Source organism: Salvelinus fontinalis, chromosome 8 (assembly GCF_029448725.1).
Source record: "Salvelinus fontinalis isolate EN_2023a chromosome 8, ASM2944872v1, whole genome shotgun sequence".
NCBI classification, from domain to species: Eukaryota; Metazoa; Chordata; class Actinopteri; order Salmoniformes; family Salmonidae; genus Salvelinus; species Salvelinus fontinalis.
In genome coordinates, this window is record NC_074672.1 from 12,165,993 (window position 1) to 12,187,844 (window position 21,852).

At 41.9% G+C, this 21,852-nt stretch overlaps 1 protein-coding gene across 3 annotated transcripts in view; it reads right to left on the reverse strand.

The window, feature by feature from the left end:
* Positions 1-21,605, reverse strand: part of LOC129860565 (low-density lipoprotein receptor-related protein 1-like) — a 141,404-nt gene extending 119,799 nt beyond the window's left edge. For 2 of the 3 annotated variants that reach the window (XM_055931078.1, XM_055931077.1), the window contains exon 1: positions 20,972-21,605. In XM_055931078.1, coding sequence (XP_055787053.1) covers positions 20,972-21,068 — 97 coding nt within the window. In that variant the 5' untranslated portion in view covers positions 21,069-21,605. The remainder of the gene's footprint in view (positions 1-20,971) is intronic. The other variant, XM_055931079.1, reaches the window with a different exon arrangement.
* Between the last annotated feature and the right edge of the window lie 247 nt (positions 21,606-21,852).

The window sequence follows — 21,852 nt, forward strand, 5'->3', positions numbered from 1 at the left end:
CAGGGCACACAGGGCACACAGGGCACACAGGGCACACAGGGCACACAGGGCACACAGGGCACACAGGGCACACAGGGCACACAGGGCACACAGGGCACACAGGTAACCTAGTGGTTAGAGCGTAGGATTAGCTAGTTTGAAAGGTCGATAGTTCCAATCCCGGCGCCGACAAGGTGAAAGGTCTGCCAATGTGCCCGTGAACAAGGCACTTAATTGCTCCAGGTTTGCCGTTGATAATGGCAGACTCTGGCCGTGACCCCACCCTCCGAGGTTGTCTCAGGGAGAGTTGGGCTATGCAAAAAAATATATATATATTTCCAATTCACAAGTGTATATTAATACCCACTTGAACACGTGTGAAATAGGACAAATATAAGCACCCGCCAAATTATTATTACACACACACACACCCCCAACCTCGGTCCCAACTTATTCAATGGAGGCTCTGTGCAGTGCCCATCCAACAGGAACAGCCATTTAGCTTTGTGCTAAAGGAGCAACTGGCCTTGCAGTTTGACTGCAGCTTACTTTAAGCATTAACCGGCTTACTGTTCTCACACAATATCCATTGGTCATTGAAGCCCATTCTAATCCCTAAGTCATTTTCTAAGTGGTTAAACATGCATACAACAGCTGAACTTTGAGGGCCAGGCAGTCATCACGTACCCTAGCTGGCTACCCTCCCTTTTTGTACCATAAGCACAACAAAGGGGTCTGGGGCTGAACTCTGAAGTAACATGATGAGCTGCTGCACGCTGTCACAGAGGGGGAGGAATTGATAGACATAGAAAGGAGCCTATAGCGATTACGAGTTTCTGTCAACTCACTCTCTCCAGCAGCCTCTGCTCTCTGACTGTGAATGTGCAGCAGGCTACAGCCTCACTACACTGCCTTCCACAGATTCAGCTGGTAAAAAAACAGAACATGGGAGCCACAAAATGAATCAACGCTGGACCACATAAATTGACTGAGGCCTTCATTCATTGCAGCTCTACGAAAGCCATTTAAAAAAAACTGAATGCATGGCTTACTCTTTACTTCTGAAACCAAGACAGCAAACAAAGACTGGGGGAGGAATTAAACTATATAGTAAATGTTGTATGAAAATGTTTGATGAAACAAGACAACTTAATTCAGTTCAAAGGATTCCCACTGTATTGAAGGTTTATGTGAAGGTTTAATGAGTGTTGATTTCCCTGGATCTCTGCTAGTCCAAAACACTCATTAGAATCACATCAAAGTTGGAGGCCGAGCGGCGTGTGTGTGTGTGTGTGTCTGGCTCAATAACAGGCAAGAATGAACGATAAATAATTATTTGCGCCTTTCAAAAATACCCAAGGGCAGTTACAGAGTAAGGAATAAAACAGTGAATATAAATATGACAATACTAAAACGACACCCCAAAAATTGCAAGCTCAATAATACACAACAGAAAAACAAGGTTATCAAGGCAGTTCAAATGAAGACGATTCCTGATTGGTAGATTAAAAGAAAAAAAGAACTTGACCAAGGTTTCAAACTATAGGCTGAATCCTAGTCTGAAAAGGGGAGTTTTTAGATTGTTTTTGAAAGTTTGGATGGGGTCAGAGTCGCAGAGTCATTGAAGGCTGAGGGTGGGGGTGTAGATGTGTAGCATGACGGAGAGATAGGAGTGAGCCAAGCCATACAGGGATTTGTAGGTGAGGAAAAAGGATTTTGAAGTTGATTAAAAGCCAGTGGGGTTGTAGGAGTGTGGTGTAATGTGCTCCCAGGGTGTGGTGTGGTTGGAGTCTCAGAGCTGTTTTGGATATGCTGAAGTTTGTTGAGGGAGCTGAGCATTGCAATAGTTCAGGCTTGAGGTAATGAAGGCACGTAGAAGGGTGTCACCAACTGAGTCGGTAAGGGACGGGCGGAGTCTGGCGATGTTCTTGAGATGGAAAAAGGCAGATTTTGTGATGTTTTAATGTACGCATCAAAGGAGAGTGTGGAATTGAGGATGACCCCCAGATTGTTCAACAGAGAGACAGGACAGATAGAGCAACGGTCAATGATAAAGTCAAACTCCTCCACCTTCTTCAGGAGACATCTTGGCGACCACCAACATGGTCTCTGAGCTTCACAAAGCTGGAGCTCATTCATGATTGTATTTATTTCGTTTAGACAGCTGGAGTGAACAGGTGTGTCATCAGTGTAACAGTGGAATTGTTGACCGTGTTAATGATGTAGATAATAAAAAGGAGAATCCACTAGGACTAAGCCTTGGGGGACCTCTGGCGGACAGGAGCACGGGTGGATTTGAAGTGCCCCAGGGTCACAAACTGCTGCCTGTCCGACAGGTAGGACCCTGAACCGGGCCAGGGCTGTTCGAAAGGTAGGACCCTGAACCGGGCCAGGGCTGTTTCGGTGATTCCCAGGGTCCTCTCCATTCTTTCAAGGAGGATGGAACGGCAAACAGTGTCAAAGGCAGCTGGTAAGTCCAGTAGGATGAGGAGGATGAGATTGCCAGGCAGCCGCTAGTAATAGATCATTGACTACTTTGACCAGAGCCGTTTCTGTGCTGTGATTGTACCTAAAGCCTGATTGAAGAGGTCATGAGAAGTCCATGTGCTGCTGGAGTTGGAAAGCTACAGCATGCCCAATGACTTTAGCCACAAAGGTAAGGTTGGATATGGGCTGGTAGTTGAGGTTAGCTGGGTCAAAGTCCTTGTTTTTGTAACCAGAATGGGTGTGATAGCGGCCAGTTTGAGTTCGGGGGGGGGGGGGTACAGTGCCAGCGCAATGGGACACATTGATAATGTCAACCATGAGGGGAGAAAGCACAAGACAGGTCTTGACTAGGGTGGTGGGCATAGGATCAAGTGAGCAGGTTAAGGCTTTGATGAGTAGACCAGAGATGAACACAGCAGCAACAGGGGAGAAGGCAGAGAGGGAAGAAAGGATTGCTACCATTTGTCCATTACTCATTCAATAGCCAAGCATGCTCATAAGTAAATATACCGGTAGCCTATTTAAAATATATTTCACAGTATGGGTAGCCTACAGTATTGCTGTGCGATAGGGGCACGACATTCTAGACTTTAATCTCAGAGCCTATACCAAAGCAGTAGAAACAATCATGTATTGATGAACAAAATATTGAACGACAATTCGTCTTTTGGAAGTGTGGGCTGTCGCATTTACTTTTAAATTGTTTGAATAGACAATTCATCTTGCAGAATGCGCACTGTAAAAGATGAAAACATTCTGCCCAAACCTCTACAGAACAAATGTGAGCACATTTGCCATTGTGCTTTCCTTTAGAAACTGTCAAGGCCCAGTTCCAACGTCTCCAGATCATACAGCAAATGAGGGGGTTTCTGTTACCATAAAAAGTTGGGGGTTGTAACCGCGGGGTTGTATGCTCGTTCACGAGTGCACAAATATAGTATGTCTCGGATTTATCAATGAAAACATGTGTATATGTTGCGTGTGGCATCCTACAAGCTCCATGTGCGCATGGTAGATAAATGAGATCCCGGATGCTGATTACAGAAGGCTGCTGGAGCAGTGAGTCGTTAGGTAGTAGATTGTTGATCGTGGAGAAGAGAGCTCTCTCTACAAACAATGCATTAATGAGCTGCAATGCAATGTCACTTTAACGTGGAGAAACGGGTCATATTTGGTAGATACGTTGATCAATGAGATTGCAACCCATTTTTCACCCACTCAAAAAGACATCCAAAAGTTGAATTCCCAATGTGTTATCACTATATGCTTTCAAACCATCTAAAAGCACAACCCAATTCCAAAGGAAAATCTATGTCTGATTAGTTGTCACCTAAATGTGTTATCACTAGTGACACACCGATATGACATTTTTGTCCAATACGGATATCCAATATTTTCCTTGACAAAAAACTGATGCCGATAACCGATATTTAACATTTTAGCGTCCTTTTAAGCATTCTAGTACAGTTAAATAATTAACACACACACACGAACCACTACAGTCCCTGGTTCGAATCCAGGCTGTATCACATCCAGCCGCGATTGGGAGTCCCATAGGGCCGCGCACAATTGGCCCAGCACTGTCCGGGTTTGGCCTGGGTAGGCCGTCATTGTAAATAAGAATTTGTTCTTAACTGACTTGTCTAGTTAAATAAAAGGTCACACACACCAAAAAGTTATTTTGTTGGCATTTACGTATGTCCCCATTACCAGTAAAACATAATCAAAACCTATTTCTTTCATTTACTTGCTAGTGCTGTTTCGTTGCTCATTTGTTCAGTCGTTTAATTCTCAACCAGGATTTCTATGGAACACCGTTTGTCTTTGCGTGTCAAAAAATATACTATTTAACGTGTCAAATAAGCTTTTTGACCAATCAGGACCTGAAAGACTGCACATCACATAATAACTTAACGTGTTCATACATTTTTTAAGGAGTTATTACACATTACACTATCACTACGATTCATCGATACGTATGCTATGATGCTGGTAAAGTTGCCTCGCGTACCTACAATGCTGGTCATTAAAAAAAGCGAGCTAGCTCATGGATGCAAACCATGTTCTTCCCCATAAACATTGCAGAATGACAATCTGTTTCAGTAGCTATAGTTAGCTAGCTAACTATATAGCTAAGTGACATCATCTAAAAAAAATTATAAGACAGTTCTTAATTGATTAATGGTGGACGGACCCATCTGTGAAGCTCGCAATGAAAGGGACTTGGGGTTAGGCTTCAAAATAAAAGTATGGCAAAACTCTACTGTGTATTAATTTGCATCACTGTCAATGACATACTTTTATTTTGAAGGCAAACCGCAAATTCCACTATTGTGCCTAATCTTTATTGCGGCGAGCTTCACAACACATAACCCGGTCCGGTCGAGCCTCACTAGCCAGATGAAGCTAGCTGGCTGCTTATAACGTTAGCTTTGGGCAACAGGGTTAAGTTGCTGACTTGCGAACAACAAGTGGCAACCTATCTAATACTTACTCACAAGGATTCCTAAATCATTGCTAAGAATAATGAAAATGACTGCAGTTTCTACTGGTCATTATTTTCAAGCTGGTTGTATTGGTGCTAGCTAGATACCAAGCTAAAGCTAGCTACCCCAGAAGTTGCGGTCAAACAAATTATGCTTTATTACCAATGCGGTATTGTAAACACATTGTTCGTGGCCGGTATTTGCAGACTTTTTTGTACAGCTTTGACAGTGCTACTGTATCTTTGACACAAAGACCCAAACGGCACGCCACAGTATGTATGTTGTGGAGCTAATAGCAGTGACACTATTACTGCGTAACACCGGGAGGGCAACATCTGAAAAATAGTGCACTTTGTAGTGTGTACCGGTGCTCGACCAGTCGGCGAAAGCCAACATCGCCCACGACAGAGAACAGTTGATTGTCAAGGGCAATGAATTCCATTATATAGCTTTTATGGATTTCACCTTTGAGTTGTCTCACTGAAATTTTCTTACTTATTCAAATGACTGCTCGACTGGTTGACTGCTCGATCCACACAGCAGACATTGTGGGCTAGGTTAAGAATGCTGTGTTGCACGTATAGCGCAACATTTTACGTGGCGTCATTACGTCGTGTACCAACGTTATATAGGTATGCACGTCAGCTTTGACATTGGTTTTGCACCTCGGCATTAAACTAGACATCGGCCGATACCGATATTGGCATTTTTAGCTATTATCGTTCGATTCCAATATGTTCACCGATATATCCTACATCCCTACTTATCACTGCGATTTCAACCATTTAAAATGCACTTTAAATAGTTTGATTTAATCCTATTATTCAACTTTTATTTTGGGTTGAGATGGAGACGTGAATCCAACATATTTATTATTAACTTGTAGATTCTATATACTGTCTATTTTTAGTTGAATCCTGGGTTGAATTTAAACAATAGCCGTTGATGACTTCCCAAATTCTATATACAATAGGCATAAATAGCAGTGGTATGAAGTACTTAAGTAAAAATGTTAAAGTACTACTTAAGTAGCTTTTATGGGTGTTTGTACTTTAATGACAACTTTTACATCACTATATTCCTAAATAAAATAATATACTTTTTACTCCATACATTTTCCTTGAAGTACTTGTTACATTTAGAATGCTTAGCAGGACAGGAAAATGGTCCAATTCACACATTAAACAAGAGAATATCCCTGGTATTCCCTACTGCCTATGATCTGGCTGACTCACTAAACATACATGCTTTGTTTGTAGATTATGTCTGAGTGTTGGAGTGTGCCACTGGCTATCCATACATTAAAATAACAAGAAAATGGTGCCATCTGATTTGCTTAATATAAAGAATTTGAAATGATTTATACTTTTACTTTTGATACTTAAGTATATTTTAGCAATTACATTTACTTTTGATCCTGAAGTGTATATATATATATATTCACGTATTCCTTTTTTATTAAAGTATCTTTGCTTTTAGTCAAGTATGACGTGCTAGTAGGACGTGCTATCCAGCCTATAGTTTTTTTTCTTATAGTGGATATTACGTTGAAGATCTGACGTTGTTTCAAAGGTACAAATTCAACATTTATACAAGGTTTGTCTATGTTGAAAATTGGTTGCCAGGATTAATCAATCCTGTGGTAAAACTTTACCCTCAAAACAACTGTTTACAATGTATTTTCCACATCACAATGCGTTGACAAATTGCGTTGAAACAACATTGATTTAACCAGTTTGTGGTCAGTGGTCAAAGACTTTCTGTGACATAAGGCTGACAAAGTGATCAAGTTGTCACTGACAGTGTAGCCTTGCTGTGCAAACGAGTCAAACAAACGCCCAGTCAAGGATAACTAAAGAAAAAGCTGAGCAACTGTGTGAAGTCTATATGGCCCACCACCTCCTCAAAGAGCTCAGTACCGGGAGAGTGGTTCATTCTCATCCTAATGTATGCCATATGCATAGCCAATCAAGCCAATGGCTGTGGTTGCATCCCAAATGGCACCGTATTCACTATTCACCATAGGGCTCTGGTCAAAAGTAGTGCACTAGATAGAGGATAGGGTGCCATTTAGGACACATCTGAATCTGAGTTCAATAGCTGTGACTAACAGAAGCAGACAGGTCTGACACATGGCAGTAGTCCATGAAATTGGAATCTTATCACCACACATCAGTTGCCTCTCTCTCGCTCTCCTCTCTCCTCCTGGCCAGGTGTGAAAGCAAGCAGCAGAGTGGAGGAGATTGGGGCCTCCTGTTCAATCGATTCTCCAGTCGAGCGCAAAACACACACACAGCCATGGAACGGCCTTGGAATAGCCAATGTGTTTCTGGAGGTGGAACCAAGACGAGTGGAAGAGCCTGGAAGAGTGCTCAGTATAACGTCCGGTCTGCCTCGCTGAGCCTCACTGGTCATCCCCAGGCGTCGGGTGAAAAGTTCACCATCAGGAGATAGAAAAACAACAAATCTTTAGTGACAAAGCCAGGATTCACACGTTTGTGTCAGATGTCAGGCAAACGTTGCAACATTTGAAGAGCTAGGTTTACTCCTTGGGCTCCATTTGAACAAACCTAGCGCAATGGTCAATCTAAGCGCAGTAGTGTTATAGGTTCGGGGGTGTGTCAAAAAGTTTAGCTATTTTCACAACCACAATTATTGGCGCAGTTGCTGGCATTTGCGTGAAAGGGCCGTGTTTTGATGAATAAACAAGTTGTGGGTGTGTCGAGGCTTGGCCCCACTGGCCAATCAGACTCTGCTCCATGGTTAAATATGTGGTTGCTTTAGGTTGTGTATTTACGGGATTTTATATAATCGCCTTGGAATCAAATCCAAATCCAACGTTAGGGAAAGGGAAAGACCTAGTCAGTTGTCGAACTGATTGTATTCAACGGAAACGTGTCTTCCGCATTTAACCCAACCCCTCTGAATCAGAGAGGTGCGGTCCTGCTGCTGGGTTGTTGCCCTCCTACGGCCTCCTCCACGTCTCCTGATGTACTGGCCTGTCTCCTGGTAGCGCCTCCATGCTCTGGACACTACGCTGACAGACACAGCAAACCTTTTTGCCACAGCTCGCATTGATGTGCCATCCTGGATGAACTGCACTACCTGAGCCACTTCTGTGGGTTGTATTCTCCGTCTCATGCTACCACTAGAGTGAGAGCACCGCCAGCATTCAAAAGTGACCAAAACATCATCCAGGAAGCATAGGAACTGAGAAGTGGTCTGTGGTCACCACCTGCAGAACCATTCCTTTATTGGGGGTGTCTTGCTAATTGCCTATAATTTCCACCTTTTGTCTATTCCATTTGCACAACAGCATGTGCAAAATTTATTGTCAATCAGTGTTGCTTCCTAAGTGGACAGTTTGATTTCACAGAAGTGTGATTGACTTGGAGTTACATTGTGTTGTTTAAGTGTTCCCTTTATTTTTTTGAGCAGTGTATTATTAAAACAACGCCGACTATGGAGGGTTTTACGCATATCCAAAACTTTTCACAGCAGCTGGACAAATATCCAATATAAAGAGAAAGGGAGAATGTTCACTGACCGTTATACTGCGCCCAAATATAATGTTTAATATACATATCGAAACCATCTTACAGATCACGTTCACACTTCTCCTGAAGTTGCTTTCCATGCGCGCCACGGACACTCACCATTAAAATCAGGACAGTGAATAATTTTTATTTTGCCTTTATTTAACTAGGCAAGTCAGTTAAGAACAAATTCTTATTTTCAATGACGGCCTAGGAACAGTGGGTTAACTGCCTGTTCAGGGGCAGAACGACAGATTTGTACCTTGTCAGCTCGGGGATTTGAACTTGCAACCTTTTGGTTACTAGTCCAACTCCAACCACTAGGCTACCCTGCCGCCCCAATTCGAGTAAGTTTGGTTTTAATAAATTGCAACGAAAAACAAGCATTGTTTTTCCAACCACAATAAATAGATGTAAAATGTAATGACAAAATCACCAGCATAAAAAAAAAGACAATGCATTGTGGTTGAACCAGCCTTCGTTATTATAGACCTATGGTAAGGGTAGTCTACGGAGTGCTTGGGTTTTAAAAATATGAAAACGGAAAACAAAATTGTTACAGGAAAACCATTTCTAAATACGAGGTTCACCGGTATTCCCTGAGGTTATCATCTTGTTTCATTATGGGCATGGACACATGTAGCCTCCATCATGGAGGAGGTTAAATGCACCCCCAAAGCATGGCTAAAATAATGTAGGCCTGCCTACAATAAATACATAGATAAAACGGGAACGTCAGCTCACTGTTTTGCGCCTCTCAAACTTGATATTTGAAAAAAGCTTTGGTGATTAAGATTGATTTCCAAGCCATCTCACAAACTTTAATCGACGGCTTTACTTGATTACTGTACATTGGGCAGGACAAAAATAAAAACAGCCTTTATTGAGAGAAGAGTCCATGCTTGGATTTTTGTCAACTAAAACGAAATGGGGGGAAAAAACTTTTAGGTTTCGAAATCCTAAGAATACAGGCACCATGGCAGTTTGCGTCAAAAACTAAAACCAGCTTTTGGTTGGTCTTAAATATCCCCACCAAGCGCTGCCTGAAATTAGCCCTTTGGGTCATGTTTTAAAGGACACACCTAATATTTCCACCCCTCCCATCTGAGCGCAAGCATGCTAATGTTAGACAGCTAAATTGCCAAAACTGGCTTTAGGGCTGGAAAATGCCAATGACCCAGTTTTTACATGACAAAATTTCTAACTGACGTGCGTTTGACACTAGCGCCGCCTTAAAGCCAGCCGAAAAATAGAGCCCCTTGTGTGAAAAGCATGGAAACGACATAAGCATTGGCTTAAGGGACCTTTTAGCCTGGGACTAAGCGAGTGTTTACACTTGCACATTCTAAAGTGGGTTAGCACTGACTTTTCGGGGCTAGCCAATCACAGAGTTAGACTATTACCTCATTTGTATATTCTACTCCATAAACGTGACATTTGGTTTCAGGTAGCTCTGGTTGTGTGAACACAGGCTAAGCTAGCATAATGTCAGTCATAGCCCAGGGCTAAGAACAATGCAGTGTGAAAAGGCCTATCGTTTCTATAACCTAAAGAGAAATCCAAGGCACCTCCCTTGTTCTCCCTTCCACATCACCCCCCCCCCCCCCATTATGTTCAATAAATCAATCTGCTTCTTTCAGGGTCTTATGGGAGTTAAATGCAGAAAACACCAATTACAACACACCCCTGCTATTCACCATCAACAAACACTCTTTCATCTAGCGAGCCGCACGCCTTCGTACAGGGAGAAACCACACTGAACCATTCATGCTAATCTGTGCATGTGTCTCTAACGGCACCCTATTTCCCTATGGGGCCTGGTCCTATATAGGGAGTAGGATGCCATTTGGGACACAGCCTGCCTCTAGCCTCCAGTCTGTGCTCGGGCTGAATCTACGATGCTATACAGGAAGAGGGAGGAAAGAAAAATGGATTTTATACAGTTATTGTCAAGGCTCCCGCTATCGCCACATTATTATTTCGGTTTAGGTTAAACCTGCATTGTCTCCCGCTAGGAAGTATTAGTAGACACCCACCACCATAACCCTGCATTTACTGCAATCTATTCAAAGGCTAAACTGCTGCCTTGTGAAAACATGGAGACCTGTTTGCATCTTAATTCCAAAAGACACTGTTCCATTTCCCACCCCCTTTAATATACATTGCTTTTTCACAAATCTCATTACAGAAAAAAAAATGATAGAATTTGGTGTGCCACCTGAGAGAGTGCTATAGCTGACTACCTAAAAGCTTCAGCTGTGTTAGGCCAGGCAGCATGCCAATCAATGGCCATTCCTATGTAACAGGCTAGCCAGGTAGAGAGCCTGGTCCCAGATCTGTTTGTGATCTTGCCAACTCCATTGTAGTCATTATCACACCAAACATGACAATTCCATAAAGAGTTAAGAAGAGGGCACAGAAACAGACTGGCACCCAGGCTAAGGTAGAAAGTCTAAAGAGAGTAATGTATAATCTATGATCTGCTGAATGTGTGGAGGACAACGGATGTTCTAGAACGTTCCTGGCAGATGTTTCCAGTGGAGGTTCTGAGTGTTACACCATGCCCACTTGTTTTGCAACGCAACACGACCGGTGTGGTCAGCATATTAGGGTTAGAACCAGGCCACAGGTCTGGAATATATCTAAAATGACCCCCTCCAGACCCACAGAAAAAGGTCCAAAAGAAAAATGACCCCTGATGATCATAGAGGGTCATTTTCTTAGAACCCTTTCTAACATCCTATTATCCTGGAGATAATAGGATGTTAAAAAGTGGAAATGTCCCTTTAAAAGGGGTCAGGTAAACAGAGTCTAGGCTCCTCTGGAATTCACACTCCACCTCCTGACCCATCTCCACAGTTCAGCTCAGCCGTACCTTTGTTGTGGTCATGTAAGTCTGCTCAGTATCATAGGGGCATAGAAATGTACTTGGAAGTAAGACTGGAAGATTTGTGGCAGGCTAGATATGTAGGAGGTAACATGTGCACATTATCTCTAATGGTAACATACATCCGTGGCGGTCGGTGCAGTTTTTGATGAGGGAGGAGTTTTTTTTATTTTTTTTATGAGATGGCCTTATTTCTATTAGAGCATGTTGGATGACTGTCATTCATATTCCATTCGCCCAGTTCAATGTAACATCGATAGGTTTAGGCTACTACATGATACTCACATTTTGCCTATAACCACCATGAGGTTGCTACAACCTATGAATTATAGTTTACAATGTAGGTGCACACAGGTCGAGAGAAATTTGAGGTGACAGACACATTCAATACCGCTTTGCAGACTCGACTGCATCTAGACGATCTAGGATGTAATCATTAGTCCAACAGTTGTAAACAAGAGTTTCTATTGAACAAATTCAGGTATGTTTATCCCCGTTTCGTTAAGTTTGCTTCCATCAACAGAATTGGCGGAATGAATACACCGCTGATCACGCGTAAACACAGCTCACTTTCATAGCAGCCACGTCGTATTCCTTCTCACATCTATGCTCTCCCCTCTCACCTTTTCCCCTCACTTGTGGAATTCAAATGGACAACACATCAGCTGTGTGACCAGGCAAAATAAATTAAAAATAATAACTTTAAAAGCCAAACCATATAACCGCTACACACAGCCTACATCGTTGTCACCATATTAGCTAAAGTAACTTCATAGTCAACATAGTTCTATTAGCTAACGCATTAGTAAACACAGTACAATCATGCAGTAGCATTGCAGTGTATGGTCAGTAAGCAGTTTCACACTTACACCGGCGAGCCCCAGTGGCAATACATTTGTAAAACCAAAAGCTTACCTTGACTTGGAAGAGTTCCAGTACTGTGTTGGATAGTCATAACCAGCTAGCTAACATATCATCGCTCTGTTTGAGCAGGGTGTTTGAGTAGGCTAAACTAGTTAGTTGCATTTGCTAGCTAAGTAAGTGGAACTGAAAGTAAAAAATAAAATTTAAATCTCTTGCTTCTTCATTTTGGAAGAAATGTATGTATTACTCACCACATTTCATACACTGCAGTGCTAGCTGTCTGTAGCTTATGATTTCAGAACTAGGTTAATTCTCTGATCTTTTGATTGGGTGGACAACATGTCAGTTCATGCTGCAAGAGCTCTGATAGGTTGGAGGACATCCTCCGGGAAGTTGTCATAATTCATGTCTGGATGTCATTAGGTGAATGCACCAATTTGTAAGTCGCTCTGGATAAGAGCGTCTGCTAAATGACTTAAATGTAAATGTAAATGTGTAAGTCTATGGAAGGGGGGTGAGAACCATGACCCTCCTAGGTTTTGTATTGACGTCAACGTACCCAGAGGAAAACGGAAGCTAGCTGTCCACCAGCTACACCATGGTGCTACCCTACAGAGTGCTGCTGAGACTTCTGTAGACCTTCATTGCTAAACAGTCTGTTTTAATCAATAAATTGTGAATATATTTAGTATAGTTTTATCTACAAAGGAGCCTCCACTGACTTACATGCACAGTATCTCTTATGGTAACATTCCCTGAGTGTACAAAACATTTCCATGACTGACTGACCAGGTGAATCCAGGTGAAAGCTATGATCCCTTATTGATATCCCTTGTTAAATCCACTTCAAAATCAGTGTAGATGTAGGGAATGAGTCCGTTTAAAGATGGATTTTGTTTAGCCTTGAGACAAGTATTATGTGTGTGCCATTCAGCGGGTGAATGGACAAGACAAAGGATTTAAGTGCCTTTGAACAGGGTTTGATAGTAGGTGCCAGTCACACCGGTTTGAGTGTGTCAAGAACTGCAATGCTGCTGGGTTTTTCACATTCAACCGTTTCCCTTGTGTAGCAAGAATGGTCCACCACCCAAAGGACATCCAGCCAACTTGACACAACTGTGGGAAGCATTATTGAGTCAACATGGGCCAGCATCCCCGGGGAACGCTTTCGACACCTTGTAGAGTCCATGCCCCGACGAATTGAGGCTGTTCTGAGGGTAAAAGGGGGTATAATTCAATATCAGGAAGGTGTTCTTAATGTTTTGTACACTTAGTCACAAGTCATGCAGTTCATCGAGTGGGGTTAAAATGATCCTGAACCTATATTTGTAGGAGGCAGAGGCATCATGTGTATCTATTCCTGTAACATGAGTCATTTGAGGGTCAGTTGCTCTGTGTTATTAAATCACTTCTAAGCAGAGTGGTGGTGAAATAATCCAGAACCTTGCTGGTGAGAACATTACACTACACACCATCAAACCGTTACTTACATTTGAGTTAATGCATTGTAAAAGTATTGCATTTGCTAATTTTACAGCCTTCACATGCATGTGATCACCAGGTCACCCCACGTTTCTGGTTTGGCATCTTTTAGAGGATCATGACTCAAAGATCAACAAAGCTGATATACGATCCAGATAGCCGTTTAAAATGTGCAGCTCAGGATAAATAAACTATCTAGCTAGGAAAGGACAGTCCTGGAACAGAACAGACCAGGGGATGGCCTTGCCCTCTGAACTTCGCCTGTCCAATCCCCTCCTCAACCCCTAAATCATGCTGTGGACAGCCAGCGGAGCCCAGTGGTGATGCTGATGAATCCACGTGTTTCAGCTCAAGTGGCTGACCCCTGCCCTCTAGCATAGCAGCATCACTCTCTCAATCACACACACTCATCCCCTCCCTCCTCTTCCCTGGCCTCTAACATAGCAGCATCCACTCAAACACACGCTCACTTATCCCTTCCCTACCCTGGTCTTGCATCTGGACATCTGTGACATGGTTCCTTGTGCTAGCAGCACGAGATCAGGTTCCTGTACGGCCCACTGTTTCTCAACACTGGTCATACTGTACATAGTGTTGCCCAGACGTCAAGGGGGATTGATTTCTGCAGGTAAAGTATGTATTTAAAAATAAAAATAAATCTGATTCTGTACTGTCCTGCTCTGTCCAATGTTTCCCAATACTTGCCATCACTGGTGATCGAGTCAGAAAGGTTGGGAAACAAAGGAAACAAATGTTACTCAGACGTCATGGGGAGAAGGGTCAATACTTCAGCTGGTTTGATTCCTGCTGGTAACGTTTGTTTTGTTTTTATCCTCTGTGTGAGTGAGGAGTCAGTTCCTTCCCCCATAGTCACATACACTGTGGATTAATGGTCTCACTCTGTCCAGATGTTTCCCAGAGCTTGGAGGTGGGAGGCTAAGGCCCGGGAGAGTAGACCTATACTCACTCACACGGGGTTCTTTAACAACCTCAAAAATGGTTCTTATCCCAGGACATGTAAAAAATAAAATAAGGAGCCCCCTTATTGCTAGATCTGGGCTGAACCATGTCTGGAATGTTCATTCTTTAAAAGGTCCAGTGCAGTCAAAATTCAGTTTTCCTGTATTTTATATTGTACAACATTGTAACACTGTAAAAGTGTGAAAAAAATTGATCAGTGTCATTTCCTGATATTTGCTGGTTGAAAACACTATCTACACAGGACCTTCTAATCAGCAGTTTTGCATGGGAGGGAGTTTAATCTTTCCATGGTGACATCACCATGCAGTAAATTGGTTAATTGACCAATAAAGTGAGTTCCAAACCTCTCTGCCAATAACAGATTTCAGCTTTACCCTACCCACTCAGACCACACGCATACAGTCCTAGCAAAATTCTTGCTTCAGAAATGCTATTTTTGCCCATTTTAAATGCTCATTCTTTTTCGTACATACAGTTACGCATGTTATTATATGCTTTGTGAATTGTCAATAAAGCATAATTGTTACCTTCTGCTATGGAGTACATCTTAAAAGCCCAGTGCAGTGATAAACATGATTTCCCTGTGTTATACATGTCCACATTATAAAGGTTGGAATAGTACTGTAAAAATGATAATGCCCTTAGTGTAAGAGCTGTTTGAAAAGGCCAACTGAAATTTCAGCCTGTTTTGGTGGGATGGCGTTTTGGCCTGCCTGGTGTCATCTCCAGGTGGTAAATTAGTTAAATAGATAGAGTGCCAAAACATCTTTGCCAATACCAGCTAGTTTTCCCCTCCCCAATCCAACCACTCACAGACTGTCTTTAGAAATTGCTCTTTGCTAAGAAGCTATTTTTATTTCTCCTTTTACCATTTTAATTAAAGGAACCACAGTAAGGTACCTAAATTGCTACCCAGGAATGATTTGAAAAAGAGATAAAAATGACTGCATTGGACCTTTAACAATATGGAGTTTAAAAATGAATGGGAACCTAGTACAATCCTTCATTTCACAAACAAAATGAGCAGATGTAGGCCAACTGTTATTAAAATCAGCTGGGACCTTCAATGCCTTGGAATACCATGGAAACCCAACACATTATTTATGCATGTCACTGAAAAGAATTTGGGGTATTTTTGCAAAGGTGTTTAGTGGGTTGACTAGTAAAAGTGCATTGTATAACTCTCGCTGTGCTGGCGCAGTACTGCAATATTGACTGACATGAGGTTTAAAATAACAATTAAAGTATTTGAGACGCTGAAGTTACGTTAATTTTCAGTTCTGAATGAAAGTTGAAAAAACATTATTTACAGAAGTCCTTTTTGGTAATTGATCCTATGGCCAAATTTCAACAGCACATACATTCACAATGAAGTAAGCATTTATCCATATATATATATATATATATATATATATATATATATATATATATATATATATATATATATATATATATATATATATATATATATATACAGAACAAAAATATAAAACACAAAATGCAACAATTAGGCACTAATCTATGGATTTCACATGACTGGGAATGCAGATATGCAGCTGTTGGTCATAGATAACCTTTTTTTAAAGGTAGGAGCAAATATCAGAAAACTAGTCAGTATCTGGCATGGCCACCATTTGCCTCATGCAGCTCCACACATCTCCTGCACAGAGTTGATCAGGCTGTTGATTAGGCGTGTGTAATGTTGTCCCACTCCTCTTCAATGGCTGAGCGAAGTTGCTGGATATTGACGGGAACTGGAACACGCTGTCGTACACGTTGATCCAGAGCATCCCAAACATGCTCAATGGGTGACATGTCTGGCGAGTATGCAGGCCATTGTACTGGGACATTTTCAACTTCCAGGAATATGGGTACAGATTGAGACATGGGGCCACGCATTATCACGCTGACACGAGGTCATGGCGGCGGACGAATGGCACAACAATGGGCCTCGGGATCTCGTCACGGTATCTCTGTGCATTCAAATTGCCAACTGCAATTGTGTTCATTGGCTGTAGCTTATGCCTGCCCATAACCCCACCATGGGGCACTCTGTTCACAACGTTGACAGAAAACCGCTCGCCCACACGTCACCATACACGTGGTCTGCGGTTGTGAAGCCAGTTGGACGACTGCCTAATTCTCAAAAAAAAAAAGTTGGAGGCGGCTTATGGTAGAGAAATTAACTAAATTCTCTGGCAACAGCTCTGGTGGACATTCCTGCAGGCAGCATGCCAATTGCACACTCCCTCAACACTTGAGATATCTGTGGCATTGTGTTGTATGACAAAACTGCACATTTTAGAATGTCCTTTTATTGTCCCCAGCACAAGGTGAACCTGTGTAAGGATCATGCTATTTACTCAGCATCTTGATATGCCACACCTGTCAGGTGGATGGATTACCTTGGCAAAGGAGACAATCACTAACAGCGATTTAAAACACATTTTGTGCGTATGGAACATTTCAGCACTCGACGGTCCCGTTCAGTCAGCTTGTGTGTCTACCTACTTCGCCGCAGAGCCGTTGTGGCTCCTAGACGTTACCACTACACAATGATAGCACTTACAGTTGACCTGGGCAGCTCTAGCAGGGCAGAAATTTGACAAACTGGCTTTTTGGAAAGGTGGCATCCTATGACGGTGCCACGTTGAAAGTCACTGAGCTCTTCAGTATGTGCCATTCTGCCAATGTTTGTCTATGGAGATTGCATGGCTGTGTGCTCGATTTTATACACCTGTCAGCAACGGGTGTGGCTGAAATAGCCAAATCCACTCATTTGAACGGGTGTCCACATACTTTTGACCATGTGGATGTAAAACAAAAAAGTCTACCTGTTGGTTGCCTGTTGTCACTTCTCATTTCGCTAGCTTTTAATTACATCATTTTTTCCCCCCATCTTCCATTGCATTACTGAACTCTCAGTCCACATTGATCCACTTTGCCGGTTTGATTGGCAATCAACATGCTACAAATGTGAAGGCTACCGGTCGGCTACTGGTTATTTTTTATGGGGCGCATGTCAAAAAAACTACATTGAAAAGTTTGTTTTATTAAATTACTCATTTGAAATGTCATGTGGATATTTTGATTTAAATTTAGAAAAAGCCTTTGTGTCAAAAATAGGCCTATGTTTTTTGTTTTATGCAACAACAAAAAAAGGGAATACTCACAAAATACTAAGTGTTCGAATACTAACATCCGTTCAGATATTCATAACCATGCACATCCCTATTCCAGTCCAGACCAAAAATCAGCGTCCGTTGACATTGAAATCAAGGCTGGTCCAAACCACACCAAAAAAAGATGGCCAGCCCAGACAGGACCAAAAAAAGACATTGGCGTCAGTCCGTGCTTAGTGGGTTCATTCCATTTCATTCAAATTAACCATGCCAGTGACACTACAAATTATGGTCTACTTGACATTTTGTATTGCCAAGACATTGCCAGATGTTACAAATCATTGGCTAGAATATTGCAATGTTCTAGCTCTGCAAGTGCATGGCCACAGTGCTGCACCAGACAGAATCCTTGTTGCAAGGATGCACTGTAGCCAGTCACTATTCTCAAACTAGCGAAGAGTCAAACGCAGCCCTGATAAGCACATGAGGATTTTAGGATGGCAATACATTGCAACATTATTTAATTTAGTTCTCTATAAGCAACCTGACTGTCATCAATGTTAGTATCTGTTGTGATTCATGTAGTTCCACCCATCACAAGACATTCTAATGTTTGCTGCATGTCGGGACAAGTCACAACAACAGCCTACCTAGCTATAAAGATTACAACTGAAAAAACACAACACAGTTGTTTTTACTGCATGCAGCTCAAAACAAACATGAAAACGTATAATTCAACAAAATGATTCTGCTTGAACTATACCTTCTAAGGTGTAGCCTGGTCACTGCTAAAATCCTTAGTTTACAGCAGCCTGGTCTCAGAGTAGACGTAACATAGTAAAAGTAAATCTGGGACACTGAAATCTGTATGATGTTACGTTTGGTACGGTTTCATAAGATAGAAGTTAACTTAACCTTTTGACACATACCAACACACAGGTGTGTTTATTCGACAGTGGTCCCTGCAGCGTACGCTCAAACCGGTGTGATTAGAAAGCTTATTAGAACGTCCAGTTTCCATTGATGCAACAGTCAGCGGTTGAGCTGGCCACACCTTTTTCACGGAAATATTTTGCACAAACACAGATCTTACAATGTTATGTCCTGAATGTGAGCAGTTATTTTTTAGATGCAACGTTCAGACATTCACAGAAGTAGCGACAGCATAGCACAATCATCCAATCCGGAAAATGTGGGCTATATTAGTCCACGCGCTAACTGAGGAAATATTGACAAAACACAAGCGGTCATATTTAGCTAACTCTCGGCTGACAAACTATAATATGAATTAGCTAATACTAATTACTATTCATCACATCACGTGTGAGCTCTCCATTGATCTAAATAATTTTGCAAAACACTTTCTAAAAATCTGAAGTATTCCGACGAAGGGTAGTTGGTGTGCGCTGCCATGTTTGTTTTTTCGTGTCAACCAAAGATATATGAGTTTGGTCTGTTTGTAGTATGCATGTTAAAGGGATTGTGTCACCTACCATCATTCCCTTCCCTTCATTCACTTCCGGAAATTTACAAGAAAGATGAGTGAACCATCCGTTCACCTCATTTTGTCATAAGAACAGAAAATAAAGGCACTTACTTTGATAGGAATGCACACATGTCCAAAGAAAGTTCATTTGTAAGCGAAACAACAATGAAAGCAATGCGAGTGCCAGACAGAAAATGTGCCAGGGGGAAAAGTTTCTGCAAGACTGTGCAAATGTCTGCATACTTGATCTGGTGACGTGCTTGGGCTCTTGTTGAAGAGAAGTTTGTCCAACTCAGTAAAGCCTCAAATATAAATTGTCTGCTACAATGAAATGGGCTACTTCTATTTAAATTAATGAGGAGACGGAACATGCCTCAAATAAAACTTGAGGGCAGCACTGGGGCGACCTTAGAGCTATTTGGAACTCAATTGTGAAAAGATATTTAGGCAAAAACGAAAGGAGGGTGGTTGGTTGGGGTGGATCGTGGGTGTATAACGGTTGTGTGTTCGAATCTCTTCACGGACAACTTTTCAACTACTTAATACTTTTTAGCTACTTTGCAACTACTTAGCTAACCCTTCCCCTAATGTTAACCTAACTCCTAACCTTAACCCAGCTAACTTTATCTAACTAGCTAATGTTAGATTAATCACAACAAATTTGAATTCGTAACATTTAAGTTTTGAGAATTCGTAACATATTGTAGGTTTTGCAAATGTAACATTGTATGAATTGCACATTTATAATATACCATACAAATTGCAATTCGTAACATCACACTAAATGGATGATCCACAAATTAATACATATCTTAATAAACGTGTGTATCGGGTTTATGTAGAGAATAATACGAAATGCTCTGAGAGCAGGTTGCAGCCAGACCTACAGCCATAGATTCTGAACCATAAACGATGCACACATAGAAGGCTACCGTTTAGAACCTGCAAATTATACAAATGTTGGGGGATTCTACAGCGGAAAAATCGGTGATAAACATAGGCATGTTGATCGGGTCCGTGTAGCCTACTTATCGAATCAAGGTAGTGTTTTGCTGTGTCGGTCTAGCCTACCTAGAACTGGGGGAAAGCAGGCCTTTCACTGATGTGCTGTGATACCATAGCCTTTTTCTACCTGCTGAATGACCTTACAACATTGAACGACCACCTTCTTCATGAGCATGACAACAACAGAACAAGAACAAAGGGCATATTAATCCTGAAACATTCGTGGGGCTACATCTGGAAATGGGAGTAAAACAGAGTAGCAGCGCAACACTGAAGTCAATGTAGCCATGCACCGCTTTGAATCCCCGTTGATTAAAGCCAACAAAGCCATATGAAACTCAACATCTGTTGACGACAGTTTGTCATGTCAACAACACCCTAAAGGAGGCATGTATGCTAGGCTATAGCAGGTGGTTATGAAATGAGCGATTGCCAATTGTCACACAAACATGGCACCTTCTAGGATGATTAGCTTAGCTAGAAGGAAAAGCCTATTGCTCATATCGATCACATCGAGTCTGAAGCCTATTGGTGTTATGAAGGCAAATAGGCTAGCTACTGTGTGGTGAATAGGCCTACACTGTATAGGCCCTATATTGCTAAGTGGACATGCAGTTTCACAAAGCCATAGACTAGAACACTAGAATGTCACTTACCATCAATAGCTCCTGTAGGAGACAGGATCTTCAAACTGAGTAGAAATCCCACGAAGAACAACCTCATTGCTAACACATTTGCAATGCCCGATGGCATTACTACTGTAGACAATAATGGATATAAAGTTCGATAGAATTCTAAAATCAAAGAATCTATTCAAACACCTCATCCGAACCCCGGAACGGTCCGGTGCGATTGTCCGTTCTCTTTACGCCCTGCAACCACGTAGTACGAATAGCAAAGGTAGCTTCACAGTCAGCGGTATGGATAAAACTGCAGAAACAGGGGGAAAAAAGGCTTGCTACAGCCTACTGAAGCTAAGGGTTGTGCTCATGCACAGTCATGTATATTTCTTAAACATACATTTTCAGCATGCATAATCCATATAAACCCACACACTATTTTTCAAAGGAAAATCTATTGTGAACACAATGTGGCTTCAACATTCCTCTAGAAACGTCCAACTAGTTCTCAAGCTCCTCAGATCTCCGTCACTGCAGCATTGTTGAAAATATCCCATGCCATGAACCAAAAACTAAATGCGCCTTTTTATTTGGGAGCTCCACTGCCTCTGTTGCTGGTGGTTACAACACGTTGACTGGATGGTGATTCTGAAGCACCAACACACACAGCCCTCTAGAACCAGATGACATCACCAATTAAATTCATTTGGAAATCGCGAAAACTACGAAGCAAGCTCCCTCTGCACGAACGTTTTCTCCCTAATTTCAACACTTTTCAAAGAATGAAGCTGGCGCCCCGACACCAGCCATGTTGGCGCAAGAATAGTTGTGCTCTGGCAGTTTCAATTTGATAGACATAAAATAATAATAGGCCTAAACTTGCAAACAAGTGGACACTCTCAAATGTATCTATCATT